This window comes from Melanerpes formicivorus, unplaced genomic scaffold, assembly GCF_026170545.1.
Source record: "Melanerpes formicivorus ecotype bairdi unplaced genomic scaffold, bMelFor1.0.p_v2 SCAF_2, whole genome shotgun sequence".
NCBI classification, from domain to species: domain Eukaryota; kingdom Metazoa; phylum Chordata; class Aves; order Piciformes; family Picidae; genus Melanerpes; species Melanerpes formicivorus.
The window spans coordinates 51,036,931-51,061,283 of NW_027142354.1; the positions used below are offsets into that span (position 1 = coordinate 51,036,931).

The 24,353-nt window shown below is 51.8% G+C and overlaps 2 protein-coding genes across 4 annotated transcripts in view; both read left to right on the plus strand.

Moving 5' to 3' along the window:
* The window catches only part of STK10 (serine/threonine kinase 10), a 54,559-nt gene extending 47,824 nt beyond the window's left edge, over positions 1-6,735 (plus strand). The window contains exons 13-19 of one of the 2 annotated variants that reach the window (XM_068160144.1): positions 720-812; positions 966-1,095; positions 1,477-1,601; positions 2,195-2,383; positions 3,271-3,396; positions 3,663-3,776; positions 3,886-6,735. In XM_068160144.1, coding sequence (XP_068016245.1) covers positions 720-812; positions 966-1,095; positions 1,477-1,601; positions 2,195-2,383; positions 3,271-3,396; positions 3,663-3,776; positions 3,886-4,023 — 915 coding nt within the window. In that variant the 3' untranslated portion in view covers positions 4,024-6,735. Of the gene's footprint in view, positions 1-719; positions 813-965; positions 1,096-1,476; positions 1,609-2,194; positions 2,384-3,270; positions 3,397-3,662; positions 3,777-3,885 lie in introns of those variants that run through there. The other variant, XM_068160146.1, reaches the window with a different exon arrangement.
* Positions 6,736-12,826: 6,091 nt separating this feature from the next.
* SH3PXD2B (SH3 and PX domains 2B) overlaps positions 12,827-24,353 on the plus strand; it is an 81,317-nt gene continuing 69,790 nt past the window's right edge. For both annotated transcript variants that reach the window (XM_068160155.1, XM_068160166.1), the window contains exon 1: positions 12,827-12,959. In XM_068160155.1, the coding sequence (XP_068016256.1) occupies positions 12,888-12,959 (72 nt within the window). In that variant the 5' untranslated portion in view covers positions 12,827-12,887. The remainder of the gene's footprint in view (positions 12,960-24,353) is intronic.

Consider the following 24,353-nt stretch of genomic DNA (forward strand, 5'->3'; position numbering starts at 1 on the left):
AGAAGAGAAGGGCAGCAAGGCTGGCGGGAGGTCTTAAGCACAAGCCCTACGAGGAGAGGCTGAGGGAGCTGGGGTTGTTTAGCCTGGAGAAGAGGAGGCTCAGGGGAGACCTTATTGCTCTCTACAACTACCTGAAGGGAGGTTGTAGCCAGGAGGGGGTTGGTCTCTTCTCCCAGGCAACCAGTACCAGAACAAGAGGACACAGTCTCAAGCTGCACCAGGGGAATTTTAGGCTGGAGGTGAGGAGAAAGTTCTTCACAGCAAGAGTGATTTGCCATTGCAATGGGCTGCCCAGGGAGGTGATGGAGGTGTTCAAAAAAGGATTGGATGTGGCACTTGGAGCCATGGTTTAGTTGGGTGTTAGGTATTAGGTAATCACAGAATCACCAAGGTTGGAAGAGACCTCAAAGATCATCAAGTCCAACCACAGACCCCATGACTAAACCATGGCACAAAGTGCCACGTCCAATCCTCTCTTGAACACCTCCAGGGATGGGGACTCCGCCACCTCCCTGGGCAGCACATTCCAATAGCAAATGACTCTCTCAGTTGGATTTGAGGTCTTTTCCAACCTGGTTGATTCTATGTTTTATCAGGAAGCTCTTACTTTTGTTTGTTGTATTTGGGTGCTTCCCGGGGTGCAGCTCTGTAGCAGCATTTCATGGGGTTGTTCTCGGCCTGAAGTTGCCTGCTGATCAGTCTCATTTCGCTTCCGAAAGGTCAAGAATGAAGTCGAGAAGCTGCCACGGCAGCAGCGCAAAGGCAACATGAAGGCAAAGATGGATGACTTTGCCCAGAAAAAGCAAACCATGGTAAGGCTGAGAGAAGACTGCCACAGCTCCCAGTGTGTAGTAGGCAAAAGCATCCTTCCTCTTTGAAGGACTGGTAGCTCCTCAAACACCACCAGATGCTTTTCAGGGTGAAGCCGAAGGAGGGCTCATGGTGGTGTCGCTGTTTCCTTCCAGGAACAGGAGTTTTTGGCCAAGCAGAAGGAGGACCTGGAGCTGGCCATGAAGAATATAACTGCCCAGAACAAAAGAGAGATCTGTGACAAGGAACGCGAGTGCCTGAACAAAAAACAGCAGCTCATGAGAGGTGGGTGGCAAAGGCTACAAAGGAGGGAAGCAAATGCTGCGGCAAAGGGTTTATCCAGCGCTGGCTCTTCCCACACAACAGATGCTGTGGCAGAGTTGCAAGCTGGCAGGATAGGATGTAGAAAAAACCAGCCTTGCTAGATCCTGTCTAAATGTTTAGCTATAATAATACTTAGCACTTTCATCTGCAAAGGGCTTGACAAATGCGAACCCATTAGGGTTCGTAAGTGCAAGGCATGATTCTCAAACCTGGTTTGCACCCCATTTCCCTTGGAAAACAGGAGGTGACCGATCACCTCGCACATCTGCTGCACTGCTCCTGCAGTGTGGCCAAGCTAGGGGACCAAGGTGGGTTGTCTCCTGACCCAGCTCTCTTCCTCAGACCGGGAGGCGTGCATCTGGGATCTTGAAGAGCATCAGCAACAGGAGAAACACCAGCTTATCAAGCAGCAGCTGAAGGACCAGTATTTCCTCCAGAGGCATGAGTTGCTCCGGAAGCATGAGAAGGTGAAGGGTTAGCACCTTCCTTAGCTTATCAGCAGGGTGAAGGGATTTTTCCCTTCCAGGCTTTAAGTGGGAAAGAGTGGGTTTGGAGTTAAGGGACTTGGTCATTTGTGGTGAAAAGGGGCCAGAATAATGCTCATGTCAGCCTACTTGCTTGGGGCTTGCATTTGGTGCTGTTTGCATTTGACATACAAGAAGCAGTTGTGAAATTTGGGGACTTTGCTAGAAATCTGTCCCTGTCCGGTACCTGGGATAGTGGATTCCCAGAGCAGTAAGACTGGTCTACCTCACAGTCTTCTCTGCTTCCTTCCAGGATCACAGAATTGTCAGGGTTGGAAGCAACCTCAAAGATCATCTAGTTCCAATCTCCCTGCCATGGGCAGGGATACCTCATGCTAGATCAGGTGGAAAGTGCCCTCTGCTTTCACAGCATGTTCAGTAGCCACTGTCAGCTCTTGTCCCCTCAGAGCTGTCTGTCACCAGCCATCTCCATGCAACTCCTGAATCTGTTCTCCAACTCTTTTGGTCTCCTCAGCATATTCTTGCTGGCCTGAGGTGTCGCTCCTGCTCTGACACCTGTCCCTCTGCCGTTGCAGGAAAGGGAGCAGATGCAGCGGTACAACCAGCGCATGCTGGAGCAGCTGAAGGTGCGGCAGCAGCAGGAGAGAGCTCGGCTGCCCAAGATCCAGCGGAGCGAGGGCAAGACGCGCATGGCCATGTACAAGAAGAGCCTTCACATCCACTCCAGCGGGAGCCCGGCTGAGCAGCGCGAGAAGATAAAGCAGGTCTTGCACCGGGGCTGAGCCTGGGCTTGCTTGAGGGGGAAGTACTTTGCTGGCCTAGACTAGACTAGAATTAACCAGGTTGGAAAAGACCTTTGATCATCAAGTCCAACCTATCACCCAACACCATCTGATCAAATAAACCATGGCACCAAGCACCCCATCCAGCCTCCTCTTAAACATCTCCAGTGATGGTCACTCCACCACCTCCCTGGGCAGCCCATTCCAATGGCAAATCACTCTTGCTGTGAAGAAGTTCTTCCTAACATCCAGCCTAAACCTCCCCTGGGGCAGCTTGAGACTGTGTCCTCTTGTGCTAGGTGCCTGGGAGAAGAGACCCACCCCCACCTGGCTACAACCTCCCTTCACGTAGCTGTAGACAGCAATAAGGTCTCCTCTGAGCCTCTTCTTCTCCAGTCTAAGCAACCCCAGCTCCCTCAGCCTCTCCTCATAGGGCTTGTGCTCCAGACCCCTCCCCAGCTTTGTTGCCCTTCTCTGGACATGTTCCAGCAACTCAATATCTTTCCTAAACTGAGGGGCCCAGAACTGGACACAGTACTCCAGGTATGGCCTAACCACTGCTGGGCACAGGGCAGAATGATTTCCCTGCTCCTGCTGGCCACACTATTCCTGATACAGGCAGGATGCCATTAGCCTGCTGGCAGAAGGGAAGTCAGGAAAAAGCAGCTGTTCCCAAGCTTCTAACCCATCACAGGGAATTGGAGGGTTTTATCTTTTGTGGCATCAGGAGCTGCTTTCGTCAGGACTAGTGTTGGGAAGCATCCTTGGGGCATCTCTTTGTTTCTGTCCTATATAGCAGTGCAAGCTGGTCAGTCTCTTAACCAGCTTCAGAGATGAGAGACACAGGCACCTGCTTTTCTCTTTTCCAGTTTGCACAGCAGGAAGAGAAGAGGCAAAAAGCAGAACGGCTGCACCAGCAGCAGAAGCATGAGACGCAGATGAAGGACATGCAGGCCCAGTGTGAGAGCAACACAAACGAGCTCCAGCAGCTGCAGGTACCCAAGCTTGTGGCTCAGTCTCTCAGAGCTGCCTGTGTGTTGTTTCTGCTCCAGCACAGGGAGCATGTTTGTAAGAAGTGGCTGCAGAGGATTGTCAGTGAACTAGACCTGATGTCCCTTTGCTCTGCCTTGAGAGGTTTCTATGGCCACGTCTAAACATGCCTTGGAGCTTAGGCTCCATCAGCTGATGCAAGTCCTATTTGACCACTGGATTTACAGTTCCAGCTGCTTAATGAGTGTCCTGCTTTGTGATTTGTGTTTAGAATGAAAAGTGTCACCTCTTGATTGAGCATGAGACCCAGAAGCTTAAGTCTTTGGATGAGAATCACAACCAGCACATGAAGGAGTGGCGAGACAAGCTGAGGCCACGGAAGAAGGTAGTGCCTCCTTGGTGTGAGCAGGGTGTCTTGCTTGGCTGGTTGGAGGGCAATCTGGCTTGAGTACAATCTCAAATACAACTCCTGTGTGTCTTTCCTTCTACTTAAGGCCCTGGAAGACGAGCTGCACCAGAAGAAGCGTGAGCAGGAGATGTTCTTCAAGCTGAGTGAGGAGGCAGATGGACCTCCAGCATCCCCCACCAAACACGCCAAGTTTGTCCCGTTCAGCTCTGCAGAGAGTTTGTAACACCCTGCAGCTGGCAGGCCACCAGCTGGTACATGCTGTGTCTTCCTGGGCTGCAAGTGGGTGACATGGACTTGGAAGATCCTCCTGGCAGCCTCTTACAACAGCATCCTTCTGTCCCCTCGCTCTGTCTGGGATAAGCAGGACCTCTGTCCTGCACTGGGGAATGCTGGTCAGAAGTTTTGGTGGCTTTTCCAGGAGCTGGTCTGCTCAGCACAGCTCCAGGCTGGGAAGCCAGGCAGGACCCCTTCTGCCTTAGTACTTGCACTGTTAGCTGACCACATCGCCTCTCATGTGAGCCTGGTGCCCGCTGGGCTTTTCAACTCAGACTGAAGCAATAACCTCTCTGAGCAGGAGAAACAGGTGGTGGCTCCTGCCCTCTGTGTAGGGGTTTTCAGCCTCTCTCTCCACTGTGGCTGCTCCTCCTCCTGGTCCTCTGTAAGGACTAGGCTGGGGAAGAGCAGCTTTGGCATTGTTTTGGGCTAAACTGTGCCCCCCAACACTTACCTTAATTTTATTTCTGTCTACTGTGGCCCTACTTTGCTCAAGGGAGAGACAGTGATCTGGATGTTCCCTGCCTTTGAGGAGGGAGGATTGAGGTTTCCCTTTTCTCTTCCTCCCTGCACAGACTATGCAGAAAGGGGACTGGCTGCATGTCCTTCCAAAGATGCTTCTTCATTTGCCATGATTGCTGTCATCACAGTCCCCCTGGCACCTAACTAAGATTATCTTATCATAGGCAGGACTGTGGCATAATTAAACTGTTCATCTGGCTGCATGCAAGCTTTTGTCTCTTGGAGAAGCAGATGTGCAGAGGGGGAGGTTGAGGTTTGTAATGGTGCACAGTGCTGTGGTGACACAGTGAAGTGTCAGCCACAGTCATGTGCCTTCTGGTAGGGATGAGTGGGGGCTGAAGTTGTTATTGCCAGAGCTCTCATGATCACACATGTGCTTGAGATGTAGGGTTTTTTTAAGTGATATATGTGTGGGCCATGTGGGTCAGCCAGCTTGGCCACTGCAGTCAGGGTTGTGGGCTGCAAAGCATCATTTGGAAGGAATGAAGAAGCCTTGAAACAGCAATGCAAGGAAAGAAGAGATGCAAAGGCATTGCTTTCTTCACTGATGTCTTATCTCCTTGAAATATGCCAAAGTTTCTGGCTTTAAGCTGGGAGTCACACTGCAGAGCAGCAGAGCCACAGCAGGTTCAGCCCCTCTGTCCTTTCTTCTCCATGGTGGTGTCTCAGCTGGGCTGCCCTCCTCCTGCATTAAGGCAGTGGCTGACCTGCTGGGTAGGACCCAGAACACAGACCTGAGTAGGAACACGCCCCCAATGGGCAGCACCTTCTTTACACAACCAAAAGGTGTAAGGTAGCACTTAAGTATTTTTTCCTCTCTTTTAATCTCTGGACAACATTGTTTGGTTTAATCCTGCTTCCCTAGCAAGAAAAAATATTTCTGCTTTAAAAGAAAGAAAAAAAACCCTCAAGGTTGTTATTTTCAAGTCTCATATGTTGATTTAGAGACATGCTGGCGCTTCAGGAAAAGGTGGTATGCCATGTGCTACACTTTCAGGTACCTAGCTGAAGGAGTCAAATCTCCCCTCCGCCCCCCCAGATAACCTCTTTATCTGAGAAGTGCATTTATTTTACCCACTTAGAGTTGATAATGTTTATAAGCTTCCTGCAAACTCCTAAGACTACATCCCTTTGGGCCATTCCATTTTTTTTCCTGAATCCACACCGTTAATGTCTCTATTAATAACATAGCCTAGATGGACATCTGAAGGCTGGGACCCTCTGCAAGCAGACTGCATTGCAGCTTTTCAGTACCTAGCCTGTCCTCTTAGGAAGACTGCCTGTCCCATCTCCCAAAGCACTGACTGTGCCTCTCAGCCTAGGGTAGTGCCAAGTTAGGAGCTGGTGTCGAGTTAATGAATGCAGAGGGTTGCTCCTAGCCCAGGAGTCTGCTGGTTTGAGCCTTTCAGTTGCATAAGCACTGTGTCACAGCAGCCCCTGTGATTTTGTTCTTGATCCCATCGGGGTCAGGCTGGAGCTGTTCTGTGAAGTGGTTGCCACAGAAATCGGTACCCAGTGCCTGTCTTCCATGTGCTACATGCGACGTGCAGAAGGATGTCCTACAGCACACTGCTCACAACATGTGTCCTCCAGCTCAAGGACGTTACTGCCTCCAACTGCCACCTCCATCAGTCCAGGGAGTGTCACTTCTCTCTGGGTATTGTCCAGCCACGAGTAAGGGTAAGGGCTTTTAAAGAGCTGATGTGATGCCCCCATGGTAAGTGGGTTGCCCCACTCTCCAGTAGAGCTTATTTGCAGCCAGGAGCTAGCTAGCAACACAGTTTTGCTTTTGCTAGCAGAGGGTGGGAATGGGTTTGGTGCCTGCCCTTTCTCTGTCATGTTCCCACTCTGGGGCTCTGGAAGAGGGCAGGGGGAGCACATCTTCTGATTGTCATGTTTACAGGATGATTTTATGTGTGTGTATATATATTCTTTACCCTGTCAAAAGAGAATTATTTGGGTCGTTTCCTGTTGAGAAGGAACCAGGAATAAACCCAGCCTGGTTTTGAGGGGCAGTGGGATGCCATTTTTTAAAATGTGGCCTTGAATGCAAATGATTTTTATAGTATTTTGTAAACTGCCTTCAGCGGGGCCATGACTATGATGTAAAGACTCTTCTAATAAAGTAACAGAGTGAGAAGCATGGGCATGTGTCTGACTTCCTGCCTGATCACCGGCCACGCTCTCCAATCAGGTTGGCGTCTAGCCTGAGTTTTGCTGATTTACAGAAACCCTCAGCGCCAGTTCTGGCATGTGAGCCTTGCAAGGCCGAGCTTCCAGTTCTTTAGACGAGCTCTAACTGCTTCAGAAACGCTTCTGCTGCGGTTCGGAGGTAATCACGTCTTCGCTGCGAAGGGGAAGCTGGTAGCGCTGAATTGAAGCAGCCGCTCCCTCGGTGTTCGTTGTGGGTTACGGCAGTGCTCGACTGACCCTGCTTGGCGGAGAGCAGTATTGCAGCCTGCCGGCTGAGGTGTCCGAGCCGCTGTCTGGGGCGTTTTCTTCCCTTTCAATTAGAATCATAGAATCAAACATGTTGGAAAAGACCTCAGAGATCATCAAGGCCAACCTATTACCTAACACCTCATGACTAACTAAACCATGGCTTCAAGTGCCACGTCCAATACTTTCTTGAACATCTCCAGGGACGGTGACTCCCTACTGGCTTTAACAAATCTCAGGCAAATGCCTCAGGTCCCATGCTTTGGTGGACAAGCTGGTCCTAGGAATGCCGTCCCGTCTCCCCTCCTGCTCTTACTGGCTGAGAAGTGCTTAGATCCTAGGGATGCATTAAGGGGGCCATGGTACAAACTGTGTCTTCAAGCCCTATCAGGACCTCTGCTTGCTTCCTCGGGTTGCTCAGAAAAGCTCCCACCAGCCCTCTAACCAACCACACAAAGTGTGTGTGGTCTCTTTTTGTTGTTGGTTTTGGGTTGGGTTGGGATTTTTTTCCTGCTCAAATATTTTTATCTTTTGGTTGCTCTGGAGCCTGCCAATTTCTACCTTGGGTTTCATGCTGGAAATGACCTTGCTTTCACTGTCCACCCTGGTTAGGCAACACTGCAGGCTGTGAGCCGCATGTGGTGCTGAAAGGGAGGGGGAATTGGTACTGTCAATTGCAGGAGGGCAGCACTGTGGACAGAGGACAAGAGCAAAGCATCTCTCCTCCCTCCAGGAGATAGCAAGTATTGAAGTAGTTGAAGCAGACATCTTTGTTGTTTACATGTACCAGGTCTGCACTCTCTCCTGGGACACACAGGTGAAGAATTATTTCACTCAATGCATCCCAGTGAAGCACAGAGTTTCATGGGAGTATTTAACTTCATCTGCATGTCCTTGGCAGTGCCTGAGGGAAGCTCCAACCATGAAGACCCTTACATTTATAATTGTGTGTCAAAAGTATTCCAGAAATAACTATCTGCTCTTCTGCCCTGGTGAAGTGTTGAAAACTGAGCAAAGGTAAAAATCTTCTCTTAATTTTTAAAAACAGAGATGACAGCTCTGAAAAGTTGCTGGTGCTGCAGCAGCTGAAGCAGTCTCAGCTCTCCTCGTTACCTCTCTTCACTTGTATCCTGTCACATCTGGGCTCCAGGCTCCCCTGAGCTGTCCAAAGGATTTTGCAGTGTCCCTGATAGAGATGATGAAACTCTCTGGGGGAAATAAAAGCAGGGCAGGTAGGGAGAGTTATGGAGTTGGGGCTTGTGCCTAACTGCCTTCCTCATATGGCTGCATCTGCTCTCCCTCCCTCGCTGCAGGAGGACAGCTGAAGGTGAGAGCACTGCTGAAAGCACATCCTTCAAAAGTCATCTGCATTCTGTTAAGGCAAATGCTGTTGTGTGTTCTCCAGCTTGCACTGGCCACTGGTTTAGTTTTCCAAGCACTGAACTACCCAGGGCTTGAGAAAGCCAAGCTTCTCCAGAAGCTGGTGACTGTGCCTTGCTTATAGGGCTTGTTGTCGCTTCTCTCCTGGGTGGAATGGGGCTGGGTGGAATGGGGCTGGGTGGCAGGGAGACGTTGCCCTAGCACGCCACCTGCCTTCATAAGCATGCACTGGGACTCCCCTGGGCCTGGTTTCCAGGCTTGCAGAGGATGCAGGGCGATGTTTGCTCTTCGTTCTCTCGTTCACTAGGTGGCATGCAGACTGAGGCAGTGGCCCCGGCCTCCGGAGCCCAGCTGCTGCCTGCAGAAGCGCGGAGCCAGAGCTAAGCTGTCCTGTTCCACTGAAATGTTTGCTCCCTCTTTTTCCTGGATTCATCCTGGGACACCAGATCTCTGCTTCTCGTCAGTGCTTCAGGACTTTGTCTCCTGCTCCAGCAATGTCCTCAGGATTTTCCAGGGTTCCTCTGCTCACTGGCACTTGTGTGCCAGAACAGCCTCCCCCGACCTGAGGGTTGACCATGCCCTCCATGTGATCTGCTCCTCCCTGCTGCTGTACCTCTCTGCTGCCAGGCTGACTGATGGGTGGCATCCACATCATACAGCTAAAACCTGCAACACTGGAGTTAATCAGTGGGAAATTGTTTCCAGTGGCAGCTAAGGATCAGTGCAATCCAGCCCTGGTTATACAGTGGGTAATCAGTGTTCTGCTGGGCTTCAGCTGCCAAGACTTGCCTTCTGTTGTGGTAGTAGCATTGTTTTTGACTAATCTTTGTGAGAGAGCTCCAGGAAGAGGGATGCATTTGTTCTGTGCACAGGGGAGGACCAGGAACATTCAGCCACCTGTCACATATATAATTCTCCAATTAAGAAGCATCAGCAACAGTGGAGTCTCTGTGCCAGAATGACTGCAGATAGTGTTTCCTCTGCAGGTCTGGGCTGATAGTGGATCACTTCCTCATTCCATTCCTGACACCTGACAGATCTCAGGGAGAGCCCAGCTGTGCCCAAACAGCTGAAACCTGTGTACAACCAAACTGAAACCCATTTGTATATCTGAGCTGAGGCTGGCTTTTCAGAAGTTATTTTTGCCTTCTTGCTTTAAATTGTCCAGCTGATCCTGACAGAAAGGAGAGTGCACATGGGTTGAGGAGATCATAACTCTTGAGTAGGTGGTGAGCTCTCCTGTGCAGTTATTTTATTTGGCATATCAATACTTCAGCCTTTGGTTAGGGCAGCAGGAGATGCCGTGTTTATTCCAAAATTCCCCTCAGATGCACCACCTAGCTTCATCATGGGACATGCTACTGCCAGATCTCTGCTGCTCCTGCAGCCACAACACCAGAGGTGTGGGCCAGGCAGGGGACTTTCAAACACAAATCCTTTGTTTGGGCTCCCTTAGCAAATTTTTTGGCAGTTTCCCTGATAAATTACAGAGGTGCAGAAGCACCCAAGCTAGGCTGTATGTCTCCAAAGCCAGCTTCCTGGCACACTTCCCTCAGGAGGTGACCAGGTCAGCATGCAAAACTGCATTCCACTTGTCTCAACAGCTCTCATCAGGCTTGTTAATTAAACACAGGAGCTATTTTGCAGCGTTAGGTGCCATTGTTTCCAACCTCTGCTTGTTCCTGGGCGCTCATAAGCTGTCAACCAGTGGCTGATGGTGTCAGGGCCCAGAGGCAACGGAGTCACTTCAGCAGGTGATGGTGCTGGGGAAGTGATGCTGATGCTTAAGTACTTCAAGTTGATTTTGTGCAGTTGCTTGGCTCTCTGCCAGCTTTCTTAGACCTAGAGTGGGTTTATGCTAGAAGGCATGAATAAAAACCCCCACTGTATGTGATGAGCTGGCTGTCTGGTACACATGATTTACACCAAGTCTGAAGGAATGGCCTGACAGCCCAGCAGCATGTGGCAGTCATGGGGCTACATCCAGAGCACTAGATAGAAAAGAGCTGGAAGGGTGAAGTCAGGAGATCAGGGTCTGGTCCTTGGAGCAGATAGGTCCAGGATGCTTTGAAACTCATTCATGCATTCTCCTTTTTCTTTCCACGTCACACATCTCCATATGGAGACTTTGGCACCAGAAAATGGATTTATCAGCAAGGGAATGCCCAAAGGTTTTGTGCATCTCTGAGAAGGGGCAGCTGGTAGCAGCTGGGACTCCAGCTGTTTATTGGCCACTTGTCCAGCATTCCCACTGTCCTACACCATGCCTCTGTGCTGCAGCTAAACCTAGACCCAACAAATCTGGCGAGAAAACGCAGTTCAGCTTCTTCACAGATGCTGCACTTACAGGTCAAAATGCTTGTGGAACTGTGTTCTTGATTTGCTCTTCCCAGATGGGTTTTTTAATTCATTTTTTCCCCCCTGCAGCCTGCTCCTAGGGTTCATGGGTAATGACTCTAAGGTGTCTTGATGGTGGACATTGTGTTAATGTACTGATGCACCAGGCAGCAGGATAATCAATCTCCTTATGTTGTTTTCAGTGCATGAGGGCTGTAGGGTCAGTCTGTGCACTTCTGTAAAACCAAATTACCAGACTGCATCAGATCAGCTTTGCATACACACAGCCAGTGTACAGAGCACTCAGCCTCTCCTGGGATGCCTGGCAATCCCCCAGCTGCTGCTAACTAGAGCAAACCAGCACCCAAAGCAAGTGGTACAGCTGCAGCCATAGCGTTCATAGTTCAGTTGCATCACTTAATTGCCTTCACCTTGCAATTTATCATCTATTACTGAATTTGATTAGTGTGTTTCTGTGCTGCTTTTTGTGCTTCACATATCCAATTACCTGCTTCTGTTACCCCTGTGATCCCCTTGCCTGGACTTTCCATCCTCAGCTCTTCGGGTTACATCCTTCTCTGCATTGCTCAGTTGCAGTGTCCTCAGCAGCTCTGTACCTTAGTTTCTCCTTTCAGAATGTGAACACCAGAAATAGTTTCATTCCTCCCTTTATCAGCTCTCTCCAGTGTTCCATATCTCCTCAATATACACTTCCTTTCTCACCAACATGATGCACAGCTGCTTTGTCTGTTTTCCTCATCATCCTTTGGAGGATTCATGAATCTTTTTAGGACTTTAAAAATCAGTAAAGCTCAAACCCCACAGTTCTGCTGCTTTCTCAGGCTTCAACTTCGAGGTCCATCCCCAGCATCCCTCATGAATGTCAGGACTTTCCTAACAGGAGAAGGAAGGGCCTCTTCAGGGCCTCTACATGCCTCCTGCCAAGGCAGAGAAGAGAGCAACCTCCACAAGCAAACCAGGACAGCACTGGCATACCAGCAGGTATCAGGGAAGCCACCAGTGGCATGATGTACCCTTCAGCTAGCATCCTTCCTGCAGCCATCTCTGAGGGGGCACCATGGTTTTGGGCTCATCTGAGTAGAAGGATGAAGATAAGCCCTTTGGGAGGGTAAGGGGGGCAGGGGGTGGGGTTGGCAATAAAATCCTGGCAACATGCCTGTGCCTCCATTAATTCTCTGGGGTGATTGCAGCAAAGTCAACAGTCTAAAAAGGAGCCACATTTAAGGAACTGCAAAGGAATGAGAAGAGTTCTTTATGATTAAATTAAATTCATACAATGGCTAATGACCTGCCAGTGTAAGCCTTGAGTAACTGTGTAACGTAATTAAAAGCCCAACGGGGAAGAGGGCTGTGGTTATGCCTTCTTTGTGGTTACGTGTCTGGTCATCACTTTGTCTCTTCCACTGCCCCAAGGGCAGAGCTGGGCACAGAGTGAGCTGCTGGGGAAGGGGTGTGGGGTGTGGTGGCTCAGCTCCTAGCTTCCAAGGGCATGTGGGTTGTCCTGGGTAAGGCAGCTCTGCTGATCTGTCCAAGAAAGTCACCTTTTCCTGCTCAATTCACTTCTAGGAACCTTTCAGGATCCAGTTGTTCATGATCAAGGTAGCACTGCTGTGGACTGGTATGAACAGAGGAACAGTTAGGGAGCCGAGGCACAGACCCACCAGCACCGGGCAAGCCGGGCGAGCCTGGACTCTTTTCAGCCCTCGGAGCCCCCCTCCCCATGAAGCATTAACTGCCAGCTGCACCTTCTCAGAACTCTGCCCTCAGACAGAGCCGAGTCACCCCCCGTGCACCACCTCGGGGTTGGGGGAACCGTGGGACCATGATCCAACCACCCCACGCACCCCCGCCAGCGAACGCGCGTGGGACGGACACGCGTGGGGCTGGCGGCGCCGGTAGCCCCTTTAAGCAGGCGGCGAAGGGGCCGCCCCGCCGACCGGGATAGGCCGGGGCTGGCCGGGGCCGCCTCCCGCCTTCGGCAGCGGGCGGGCGGGCGGCTCGCCTGGGCTCGGCTGCGGCGCTGCAGGCTCGGGTCCCGGCTGCGTGCGCCAGTACCTCCCCCAGCGCCGCCGCCGCTCCCCGCTTCGCCGCCGGCGCCGGGGTAGAGGCAGCGGCATGCCCAGGCGCATCATCGCGGAGGTGAAGGTGCTGGACGTGCAGAAGCGGCGCATCCCCAACAAGCACTATGTGAGTGGCTCGGCTCGGGGCGCCCCGCTCCGCCGCGCCCGGCCCTGGGCAAACAAAGGCCGGGCGCTGCCGGACGGCGGGCGGCCCCGCTGCCCTACGGCCGCCCCACGGCTGGCCGGGCTCCGGGGCAGAAGGGAGCAAGCAGGCAGGGCAGCTGGCTCTACCGTGGGGGCCACTTGGCGCCCTCCCTGCCAGTGGGGGGATGCGCTGCCGTTTCACCCCCCGGACCCCTACTGCCGGTTAGGCGGGCAGGGACATTGCCGCGCTGGGAGAGCAGCTCCGGTGGTGACCCTGTGCGGGACCCCGTGGGGGAAAGCTGCGGGAAGTGCCCGTGAATAGCTGCAGATCTGGGCAGACTTTTTGCGAAGGGTCTCATAGGGCGGTGCGCAGCCGGGCGGAGCAGGCGGTGGCTCCCGGGCAGCACCGGGAAGTAACCCTGCTCCAGGGAGGGAGCCGCGGTTAGCTGGGGTGCTCTGAAACCTGTTGGCTGCACAGTCCCTGGGCAAGGAACCACCCGTATTCCTTCTTCGGCGCCTGGGGCAGTGTCACCATCCCTGTGAGGTGCTCCTCTGGTCCCCTACACCCCTTCACTGTGAGCTGCCCGAGGAGCGCGTTCCTGCACGCTCGAGGGCATCTTCCGAGGTGTTGTGGGTTGGGCTGCTTTTGAAGGGGTTGTTTTCTTTCCGTCTTTCTTTTAAAATTAGTATTATTTAAACTTTGGAGTGCTTCCAGGCATCCGTGTTGAACTTGTGGGTGAATCCAGGCAACAGCCGTAAAACAAAGACCAAAATGTTCTCCCTGCTCTGTTTGCCTCAGAGCGGGGTGACCCAGTGACACACTGTTCGCCGTGTGTTCTCTGTGGCTGGAGTGCGTCGTGTCAGCACAGCCAGGCTCCCTGATACCTTGGGAGATCCAGGGCTTCTCTGGGTCACGCTGGCTGGTTTGTGGCAGCGAGCAGCAGCTGGAGGAAAGCAGAGAGCATGTCAGCTCTAGCCATGATGGAGGGGATTGTAAAGGGGGCTTGCATCCAAGGATGTGGCGTGGCTGCTGCTGCTGAACTCCTTATCACGCCTTGTTCCTCTCCTGTCCTGCTTGCAGCTTTATCAGCCCAGGCTGAGCCTGGCCCCAGCTCCAGACGTGGCCCCCTTCCTGCCATGTCCATCTCAGACTTACTCATCATAGCTATGCAAGGGATCTGGAGGAGCGTGTACGTGAGGTGGTTTGCTGAGCTGCGTACGCTTCTGTTTGTCTTGGCGGGTCTGTTACACCACCCTGTCCCGTAACAGGGCTTGGACAGGGTTGTCTGTTGCTGTGCCTCCACTCTCCCTTTGGGCCTTCTCATTCCCTTTCTGGGGGTTCTGCATACCCCTTGGTCCCTGTTTCCTCACATCTGGAACTTGCACCCCAAGTGCTGGACACCATCTGTTTTGAGCATTGCCCCTGCTCACCCTCCACCTACAGAGGCAAGATGGGTGGAGTTGGGCATACCACATATAATCCCTGTGAGGCTGGAAAACTGGGGCAGAGGTGGTTTCTAGAACAAGACACGGGGCAGCTGGATGGGGGCTCCTGGGGTGGTTGCAGAAGGTGGCTGCTCATAGCTCATGACGGGCAGCTATGCAGCCTGGTCTCTGTGTCCCCTGCTCCCTCCTCAACTAGCAGCTCAAGTCCTCTGCCTCTAACCTTTCCCTGTACTTGTTTTTGGACTGAAACCTGGCAGCGTGAGCCAGCGCAGCTCACGGCAGGGCTGAGCCCAGGGAGGGGCAGTGCGGGAGTGAATGGGAGCGCTCGCCTTGTCTGAGGGAATCAATAGGAGCTGGGCAGATTCTCAAAGACAGTTAATTATAGGGAATCAAAACCTCTTTTTTTTTTGTGTGGTGGTTGTCCTTTCTTCCTCCTCCTGCAAAGAAAGGGAGAGGAGGGGCAACAAATCACATCCTAGTCTTCTGATTTTAGACCATATCTGCTAGCACGCTGCAAATCCAAGTCAGCCACAGAGTTCCTGTTAAACCTCTGCTCTCTGGCTTCTCGCTGCTAAGCAGAAATGTGCTCCCCTCCATCCCCTGGGGCAGCTGCTTGCTGTCCCTGGGAAGGCTGCAGGAGCAGACTGGCTTTTCCTCCCACTGCCTCTGTGCTGGCCTGACCAGCAAGTGACCCCCGTAGTGATCAGGCTCTGCATCGAAGAAGGCTTTTCTTTGCTGGACAAAGGTGCAGTTGTGTTGTCTGCAGTGAGGCCACAGCAGAAAGTCACGAATTCCAGTTCCCCAAAAAAGTGAAATCAAACCAGTGTTTCAGGGTCCTTATTGACACCCATGGTGGGAATGGGCTGTAGGAAAGTCCAGCTCTGTTCAGGCTACTATTGAATACTTTGGTATTCAACACAAAAGAAGCTGTGTTGCCCAAGACAAAAACTTGTACTGCTGTGGATCTCTGTTTTAAAGCAAGAGGCACAAATTTCCCTCAACCTCTGGGGCTTGAGCTGGGGCTGGGTGAGGACCCAGCAAGGTGCTCCAATGGGTTTGGGTACGATCTCAAATGTGTGCTGAGCAGAGTGTTGGGGTTTAGCTGGGGATCCAAATGCAGCCCCATGCCCTCTAGTGCATTTGTGCCTGTGAACAGCACTGGCTCAGATCCTGCTGCTAGCGAGCATCCGTCTGGTGTGCTGCTGCCTCACTGCTTCTCATAGCGTGTCCAATGCCTGTACTGATACACCAGGACAACACTGCACTTGTCTCGCCTCCTGTCTGACTTCCTTGCTTTGGGTACACTTCAGTACACGATCTGAGGATGGGAGGAGCTGGGTGGATTATTCAAAGGAAGCCCAGGTGTGTTTAGGGACATTTGAGGGATGGGGGAAGTGGGAATAGTCTCTTGATTGTTCTCCTCCTTGCTGAAGTGTTAAACCCTTTGGTGGGTACTGCGGTGAGCACCACTGGCATGGCCAGGCTGAGTGCTCTCAACAGGGGTGCTCTCCCCTTGTGTGCTTTTCTCCTCACAGTCAGCCTTGTGCTCCTGGAAGCCTGTTGCTGCTGTGGTGTTGGTATGGTGTGAGGCTAACACATTCTCTCCTATGCTTGTGAGACCAGCTCTGCTCTCAGGTGTGGAAGGGCTGAGAGGGGAAGGATAACTGAGCTGCTTGCTGTGAGTGATAGGAGCCTGGAATTTGCGCTGTGTGAAACCAAATCACACTGTATTGCAGCAGCATCTGTCCTAGGCTGCTGACACCAGCTGCTTCAGCTGCACTTGTGCTGCTTGTGTCCCCAGGCTTTTCTCATGGGCACGACCTGAAAGGGACAGTGAGGCATGACGCTTTTGCGGTGTTTGTTGCAGGATGCACAGCTTTGATCCTATTGAGAGAAGAGCCCAGCTCTGGATCTTATCAGCCCACCATTCAAGCAGAGAAGGGAACTCACTCCCATCCTTCAGGCAGCGGCCAGGGGGTGACCCTGCAGTGACATTTTCCATACAATCCACTGTTAAGTGATGATCGCTCATGCCCCTCTGGGGTGCTGCTGGCGAGGGCTCTGGGGCTGCACAGGAAATGTGAAAAGGCAAAGTCCAAGAGCAAAGTTTAAAAATAATCATTCTGGGCATCAAAGCAGCAGAAGCAGATTGTCATTTCTATAGTCTGGCCAAGCCTCACATTCTGATAAACCAATGTTTATTCAGAAAGGACCCAAAACAAAGCGATAGTTGCAACAGACTCAATTTTCCTTTAAAGGGCTTCACGCAGGATCTTTTTATAGTTTTGTTACTCTGTAGTAGAATCTCCTTAAAAATCTCTTCCCTACTAAATCCAGATTTTGTTTTTTGGCCCTTAGGCAAGCTTTAGGACTTTTTGTTTTACTAGAGCTGCAGTCTGTTCTGTGTGTTAGAATAGAATAGAATAAACCAGGTTGGAAGAGACCTTTGAGATCATCGAGCCCAACCTATCATCCAACACCATCTAATCAACAAAACCATGGCACCAAGCACCCCATCCAGTCTTCTCCTAAACACCCCCAACGATGGTGACACTCCACCACCTCCCTGGGCAGCACATTCCAATGGGCAATCACTCTCTGTAGAATTTCTTCCTAACATCCAGCCTAAACCTCCCCTGGGGCAGCTTGAGACTGTGTCCTCTTGTTCTGGTGCTGGTTGCCTGGGAGAAGAGACCAACCCCTGCTGGTCTACAACCTCCCTTCACATAGCTGTAGAGAGCAATAAGGTCACCCCTGAGTCTCCTCTTCTCCAGGCTAAGCAACCCCAGCTCTCTCAGTCTCTCCTCATAGGGCTTGTGTTCCAAGCCCCTCACCAACTTTGTTGACCTTCTCTGGACTCATTCCAGCAAGTCACCCTCCTTCCTAAACTGAGGGGCCCAGAACTGGACACAGGACTTGAGATGTGGCCTAACTAGTGCAGTGTACAGGGGCAGAATGACCTTCTTGCTCCTGCTGGCCACACTGTTCCTGATGCAGGCCAGGATGCCATTGGCCCTCTTGGCTGCCTGGGCACACTGCAGGCTCATGTTCAGCCTGCCATCAACCAGTACCCCCAGGTCCCTCTCTGCCTGGCTTCTCTCCAGCCACTCTGACCCCAGCCTGCAGCACTGCATGGGGTTGTTGTGGCCAGTGTGTAGAACCCGTCCTTGAATGGCATCGTCATTCCTACAGCCCATCCACCGAGAACATCTCCATAGCTCAGACAGTTTGAAATGGTTGCTTTAGAGCACAATCCAAAATTATATATGTGTTTGTGTCTGACAGGAAAGAGAGAGCAGCAGGCTGGTTGGTTGTGTTAGTTTATTGGGAAACCTGGACTAGGCTTTTGCTGGACTTCCTTTCCCAGCCTCTGTGCACACACATCTCACTTTGAAAAAGGGAAATGTAAACAGAGTGTACAGCATACACTTGTTTTGCAAGCTCAGTTAACAAGACTGCAAACGTTAAACCCATGCATATTGAACCTCCTCATTTGTGGCAGCTGCCTTGTGAAAATAATTAACAGTGGGTGTTGGAATCTGGTGCCTGGTTGATAACATCTATGGATGTTTAGAAACAAGTTGGATGAAAACCACACTCAAAAAGTAAATGTGTGATATTCTTGCTGTGTGACACTCTGGTAGGTGTCTTCTCTGCTCCTGTTCCTTGTAGTGGTGTGGTTGTTCATGGTCTCGTTTGTTGTCCAGCCCAAACCCACGGTCAATCTGTAACTGTGAAGCATTCAGAGATGAGTGCTTGAATGGCAGGAGGGTGAGAGCTGCTCCCAGATTCAGTGATTCTTCATTGCCTTAGATGTATAAAACAAAGGATGTCCCCTGAAGAACATGTGCCCCGTGAACCTGTGTGTCATGGTGCTCTGGTCCTGCCTTGCCCAGCCAGAGCAGAGCTCTGTGGGGACCTGGCACAATGTCACCTCCCACGGCTGCATCATTTCTGCCGTTGTGAATCATACCGGTTGCTTGGCTTAAAAAGGGCCTTAGGGGATGACTCCCCCTGTGCTGCACTCCCTGGGGAGGGTGACCATGCTCCTGGTATGGTGGGAATGTCCTGTGGAGAACCAAAGGAGCTGGGGGACGTTTAGATTGAGGAAGCAGGAGAATAAAATGAATACTATGACATCTCTGCAGGGGCCCTTAGCTGAACTAGAAATGGAAGACTGAAGAAAAAGCAAAATCAGAATGTATCACAGAATCCCCAAGGTTAGAAGAGACCTCAAAGATCATCAAGTCCAACCTGTCACCACAGACCTCATGACTAAACCATGGCACCAAGTGCCACGTCCAATCCCCTCTTGAACACCTCCAGGGATGGGGACTCCACCACCTCCCTGGGCAGCACATTCCAATGACGAATGACTCTCTCAGTGAAGAACTTTCTCCTCACCTCCAGCCTAAACTTCCCCTGCTGCAGCTTCAGACTGTGTTCTCTTGTTCTGGTCCTGGTTGCTTGAGAGAAGAGACCAACTCCCTCCTGGCTAGGCTGAACCCTGGAAGCTGAAGGCTGTGCCACAGCAAGGAGTTTCTGAATACTGGTAGCCTCAAGAGGTTCAAGGGCTTTCTCAGCATCCTCAGTGGTGTTTTGCTGCTGCATCCTGTGGTTTTGCTGTATCTCATCCCATTTCCTGTCAGCTGGCTGACTCTCTCCTGCTGGAGGCAGGCCACAGGCAGGGTGTTTGGAACCTGTAGCCAGTAGAAATGTTGTGCCCATCCTTGTGCCTGACCCTGCTCTGCCACACGGCATTACAGAGCCAACCAATCCTTCCTTCCCCATAACCTCTCAAGAGGGTTGGGGCTTCAGGGAATGCTGTTAGCTGTGTGGATGAAAACCAACGTTGAAATGCAAACTGCTTTGTTTTTCTTCCCCAGTCATGTTAGTCAAAGCTGTTGGGAAAAACCTGAATGTTGCAGTTCAGTGGAAGGGCCAAATCCTGCCTGGCACACAGCCACTGAGGTGGATGCAGCTCTGTGTGGAACCTGGTGTTCATACACAATTCCAGCAGTGAACTGCAGCACTGGGACCATCCATTGCCTCTGCCTGCCCAGAGGTCTGGTGACCTTGGTCCCTCACAGCTTTGCTTTGGAGGGTATCTCTGTCTTCCGGCCGTTTCATCTAGCAGTGGGAAACAGCAAACAAACGAATCCATATGTTTGACCTTGGGTGTGACTCAGAGCAAACAAGCTGGTGTATCTGCTGGGGGGATGAGGGGTCTGTGCAGTGGCTCAGTGGGTTGTCCTTGGAGTCCCTGCACTTAGGGTAACCCCATGTGTGTGCAGCAGCTTCGGCTGTGTGCTCAGGCAGTGCTGTGCCCTGGTGAGCTGTACAGCAGCGGAGGGGGGAAAGCTGTCACTCGCTGGGGTTTCAGGGAGGGTCTGGTTGAAGGGATGAATCAGAGCTAGGGGAGCTGGCTGCTTATTGTAGCCCTGGATGCAAGGGCAGGTTGGCTTGACTTACTTGCTGTGATGAGGATGTGCCTGTCCTCATGCTGGCTGCATCCCTGTTACCCAGCTCCTCCCCGCAGCTCTGACTTGTTGCTTCTGTTTCTCTCCTCATGTAGAGCAGAGGGACCACGGCAGCATCCCCAATGCCCCACAGTTACCACTGGGATTCCTTCTCATGCTGTCCCTTTCCCACTCCAAGCTTTGGTGCCCTGCAGCACAGGAGCCCCCCAGACTTCCCTTCCCAGCCCTCGCATCCCTGGGGTGGCAAAGCCTGATGGAGAGGGGCCAACTGCAGCAGTTCACTGCCGAGAGCTTTCTTTGTTTCCAGCCACATCCCTCCTTTTTTTTTTCTTTTCCTTTTACAATTGCCCACTCCCTTTTCTGTATTAAACATCCTCTGGTTTGGCTCAGTCCCTCAGCTGAATTATTTCTTTACCCCATTGAATTTCTTGGTGCTTCTTTCTTGTGGCAGCAGCTGAAGCTGAGGTGTGAGGCTCTCATGTGGCTTCCCTGTGTGTCAGGGTGGGGTAGGATAAACACTGATGCCTTTTTCCCCTTCCCTGGTGAAAGATGCTTTAAATATGCAGAGTTTTCCACAGAGAGGTTTATTGTACGTAGTCTCTCTGGACCCGAGACCACACAGGCTCAAACCCATTGGAAACAGCTCTGCAGACAGCTCTGCCTCTGCTGGAGGCTGTTATGTCTGGCTTCGCTGTAGGAGCTCTGCTGAGTGGTTGGGGACCTGTGCTGATGCCCTCCAGTGATGGCTGGGCAGAGATGTCTGTCCCTGCGGCCCCATGGAGATGCCTAAGCGATTGTGGCGTCGTGTTCCACCCTGCCGTGGTTCATGCGCCTCTGGTGTGGCTGGCATGGAAACAGGAGGGCCTCAGTGTGTGGCAGCTCTAGGCACAGGGATTGCTGCAGTGTCACCCTGGGAGGGCTGTGCTGTGCCAAGGAGCACTGCTGGCAGATTGTTGGCTTGCAGGGCTGTTGGGATGGGTGTGCTGCTCCTGGGCTTGAGCTGGCAGAGCTGCATGGCGCTGAGCTCGGGCTGGACTTGCTGCCTTGTTCAGCTGTTCTACCAGGCAGAGAGCTCACAGGCTGGCCAGCAGCTGCCTTCTCCTCAAAGCCTTGCTTGTGGGCTTCCTCTCTGTGTGTGTGTCCCCAGTCTGGATGCCTTGCAAGTCTCCTTGTAACAAGAGCTTGGGAAAAAATCTTCCTGTGGGAGGAGAGAGGCTGAACTGTAAGTTCTCCTGTGTCTCATCTACCTTTTCCCTACTCAAATGTGAGCAGTCCAGGCTGCTTCCCAAGCTGTGTTTTGTGCATGTTTCTGGTGTGCTTAGGCAAGGAATCCAGAAGTGATTCTTCTAGGTCACATGGCCTTGTGTTTCAAGAACAGGAAACTGGGTTTGGTTATTCTTTCTTTTTTTGTTTTAGTATCTGTTCTTAATTCCACTGCCTGGAGTCAGCCACTTGAATCATCTGCTCTCTCTAGCCATGTTGTGTTATGGGCAATGTGCCTCTTGGGGAAGAGGCAAGACTTGTGAAGCACTCCAGAGCCCTCTGTCCCTCTGAGCAGTGAAAGTCACCAGGAGTCATTGTTATCTGCAGCATGGAGGTTCTTTATCAGTCCCTGGAAAAGTACTTTTGGGCATCTGACAGCTCCCAGGGCTTTATGCTTGCTATTTTGTTTCTTCAAGAGGAAAAATAGAAGGAAAAAAAAATCTCTGGCTACCCTTTCAGATAGAAAGTTTGCACTGGCTTCTTGTCCCCTCTGTTCTTGTGCCCCAATCCTTGTGACTCTGCTTTGGATGTATCGAGGTATCACAGTATCGCTAAGGTTGGAAGAGACCTCGAGGATCATCGAGTCCAACCTGTCACCACAGACCTCATGGCTAGACCATGGCACCAAGTGCCATGTCCAGTCTCCTCTTTAACAACCTCCAGGGATGGTGACTCCACCACCTCCCTGGGCAGCACATTCCAATGGCGAATGACTCTCTTGGTGAAGAACTTTCTCCTCACCTTGAGCCTAAACTTCCCCTGGCACAGCCTGAGACTGTGTCCCCCTGTGCCTCTGAGCTGCAGCTCCTTCAGCCTCCCTGCTCTTTTGATGATGGCCAGCACTTGAGCTTCCTCCCTACCTGGGGTCCCATCCTGCCCACGAGGAATGTCCTGGATCTCCCTCCAGCATTTCCCTGCTGCAAGTTGCCAACATGTTTCCCCTGGGGCTGCAGAGCCCTCGTTGCCATGTGAGCTGACTGGCAGCTCTTGTTGACAGCTCTGTTATGGTTGGCCAGGTGCCATTTGCATTTCTTTTAGCAACCTGTCATTTTTTTGACAGTTCCCTTATGAAGGTTTTCAGTCCCACTTTCCCCTGGCCCTTTCTCCCTCTGAGCTGCCTCTCCAGAGACGTTGGGGTGGGGAGAGCAGTGGCAGACATGGGGTTAGGCTGGAGGGTTGCCACAGAGACCAAGCTTGTCATGCCCAGCTGTGTGGGCTGCAAGATCTCCTGGGCCTTATTTTCATCTTTATATTTCTGTTTAAGGCACTTGGTTTCTGGTGTGACCAGGGAGGATTTTGGACAGTTGTGCTCCTGATGCTAAACTTATCAGTTGGTAATTTTAAGTGGTTGGTATGTGATGCAGGGAGTTTGAGCAGCCCAGGGTGTTTGAGAGCCCAATCCCTGTGGTTTCTGTTGGAGTTCAGCCTTTCACATCTGCAGGTTTCTATTTTCTGTGAAGGATCTGATCTTCAGCCCTCCAAGGGACAGGAGCATGGAGAGTGCTTGGCTTTAGCATGAACTGCTGCTCTCCTCTGGCATTAAACAAGCTCCACCTGCACCTCCAAAACTGTTCACATGGACTCTGTACTCCCTGGGAGTGGAGGGCAGGTCTTGTTTTCTGGCTTTGTTTTTTGCTGAGCCTCTGGCAAAGCTGTCACACCAGGAACAACTCCTTTCATAACAAGGAACTAGTGCAGCATGGGACTGTGGTCTCATGGCACTGGGGCCAGGAAGCTGTGGTGGCTGGGAGACAAGCAGTGGGGGGCTGAGGTTGCGTTTGCAGAGCTCTGAATCCTGAGAGCAGGATTTTGAGTGAATTTGAGTGACCCTGAAAGCTCTGTACTCTCCTCTTGCCTTGCTCTGGTAGGACCAATGCTTTGAGCTGTGTCTCAAGGATTTTGGAAACATGACTCTGAATTTCAGCTCTGCTCCCCTGTCCCATGGCTGAAGTGAAGCTACAGAGGCTTCAGCCCTGGTGATTCCTGCCTCTTCCAGATCTCAGCTTGGCCCCTTGCCTTCAGCCATCAGCCCTAGCTGCAGGTTTGATGTGACGTGTGTGCAGAAACATAGGCTGGAGCAGAGCAAGGGATGAAGGCTCTCGGGGTTGGGAGCTGGGCAGAGTAAGGCATACTTGCAGAAGGGGAGGGAGCTACCAGTTCCCAGGTTTCACCAAGTCAGCTAGTTCCCCTCTGTGGTGCAGAAACCACTGGCCTGGGAAGGGCTGTAAATATTTAGATAGCTCTGCCTGTTGGTTTTGGCCAGGGGCCCAGCCCACGTGATGGGATTACAGATCTCCCTCCTGGATCTGGCTGCTTGCTGCCTCCCTGCCATCTGCTTGGCTCTTCCCACTCCTCAAGGAAATGATGGAGTGGGGTCTGAGTGACAGCTCCCCTGTTCCCAGCAGAGCTGCCTGTGGGTGCATGTCCCCGAGATAGCACCAGCTGCAGCCTTGGGAGATCCCCTCACTCCTTCCATGGAAGAGATCTGCCGGTGGTTTCTCTGTGTTACTTCTTTGAAGGAGCTGGAGAAGACCCATGAAATAACTATTTCCACATGCCCTCACCCACACAGCCAGGCTGGGAAAAGGCCTATGCATGGAGCAGCCTCTGCAGGACCACGGGTTGTGAGACCAAGTGATGGAAAGGCTCCTACTGGGACAAAATTTGGCTGTTTGGGCTACTACTCGTGATGGCTGCTTCTGTCAGGACCTGTTGCAGTGTGTGATAGTTCAGGCCAGGAGGGGAAACTTCAGACCAAGTGCAGTGTTTTCTAAACTGTTGTGATCATTGACAGTGTCTCCCAAAAAGCACCTGAGAAAAGGATGGGCGAGTGCCTGTGAGGGCTTGGTGCCTCATCATCTTCAGTCCCTGTGAACACCATCATTGGCTGGCTAATTGCACTGTTCATGCCTTGCAAAATCTGCACTTCTGTTAGTTGAGGAGAGCTTGAGTTGAATTGTATTTTGTGGTGTCTCTTTTAACCCTAAGACAGCAGGGGCTGGATTAGATATCAGCAGAGACCGAGATCTGTGATGGCTTTGGCCAATGAAATGCTTCAATAGAATGGGGCTGTCAGAGCGAAGGACAAAGAGATAGTCACAGGGAGAGAAGCAGCCAGCTTCACTGAGAGAGGAGCTCCCATTTCTCTGGGCTTCTCCTCTTTTCTTTCAACAAGTAGGTGAGGAGAT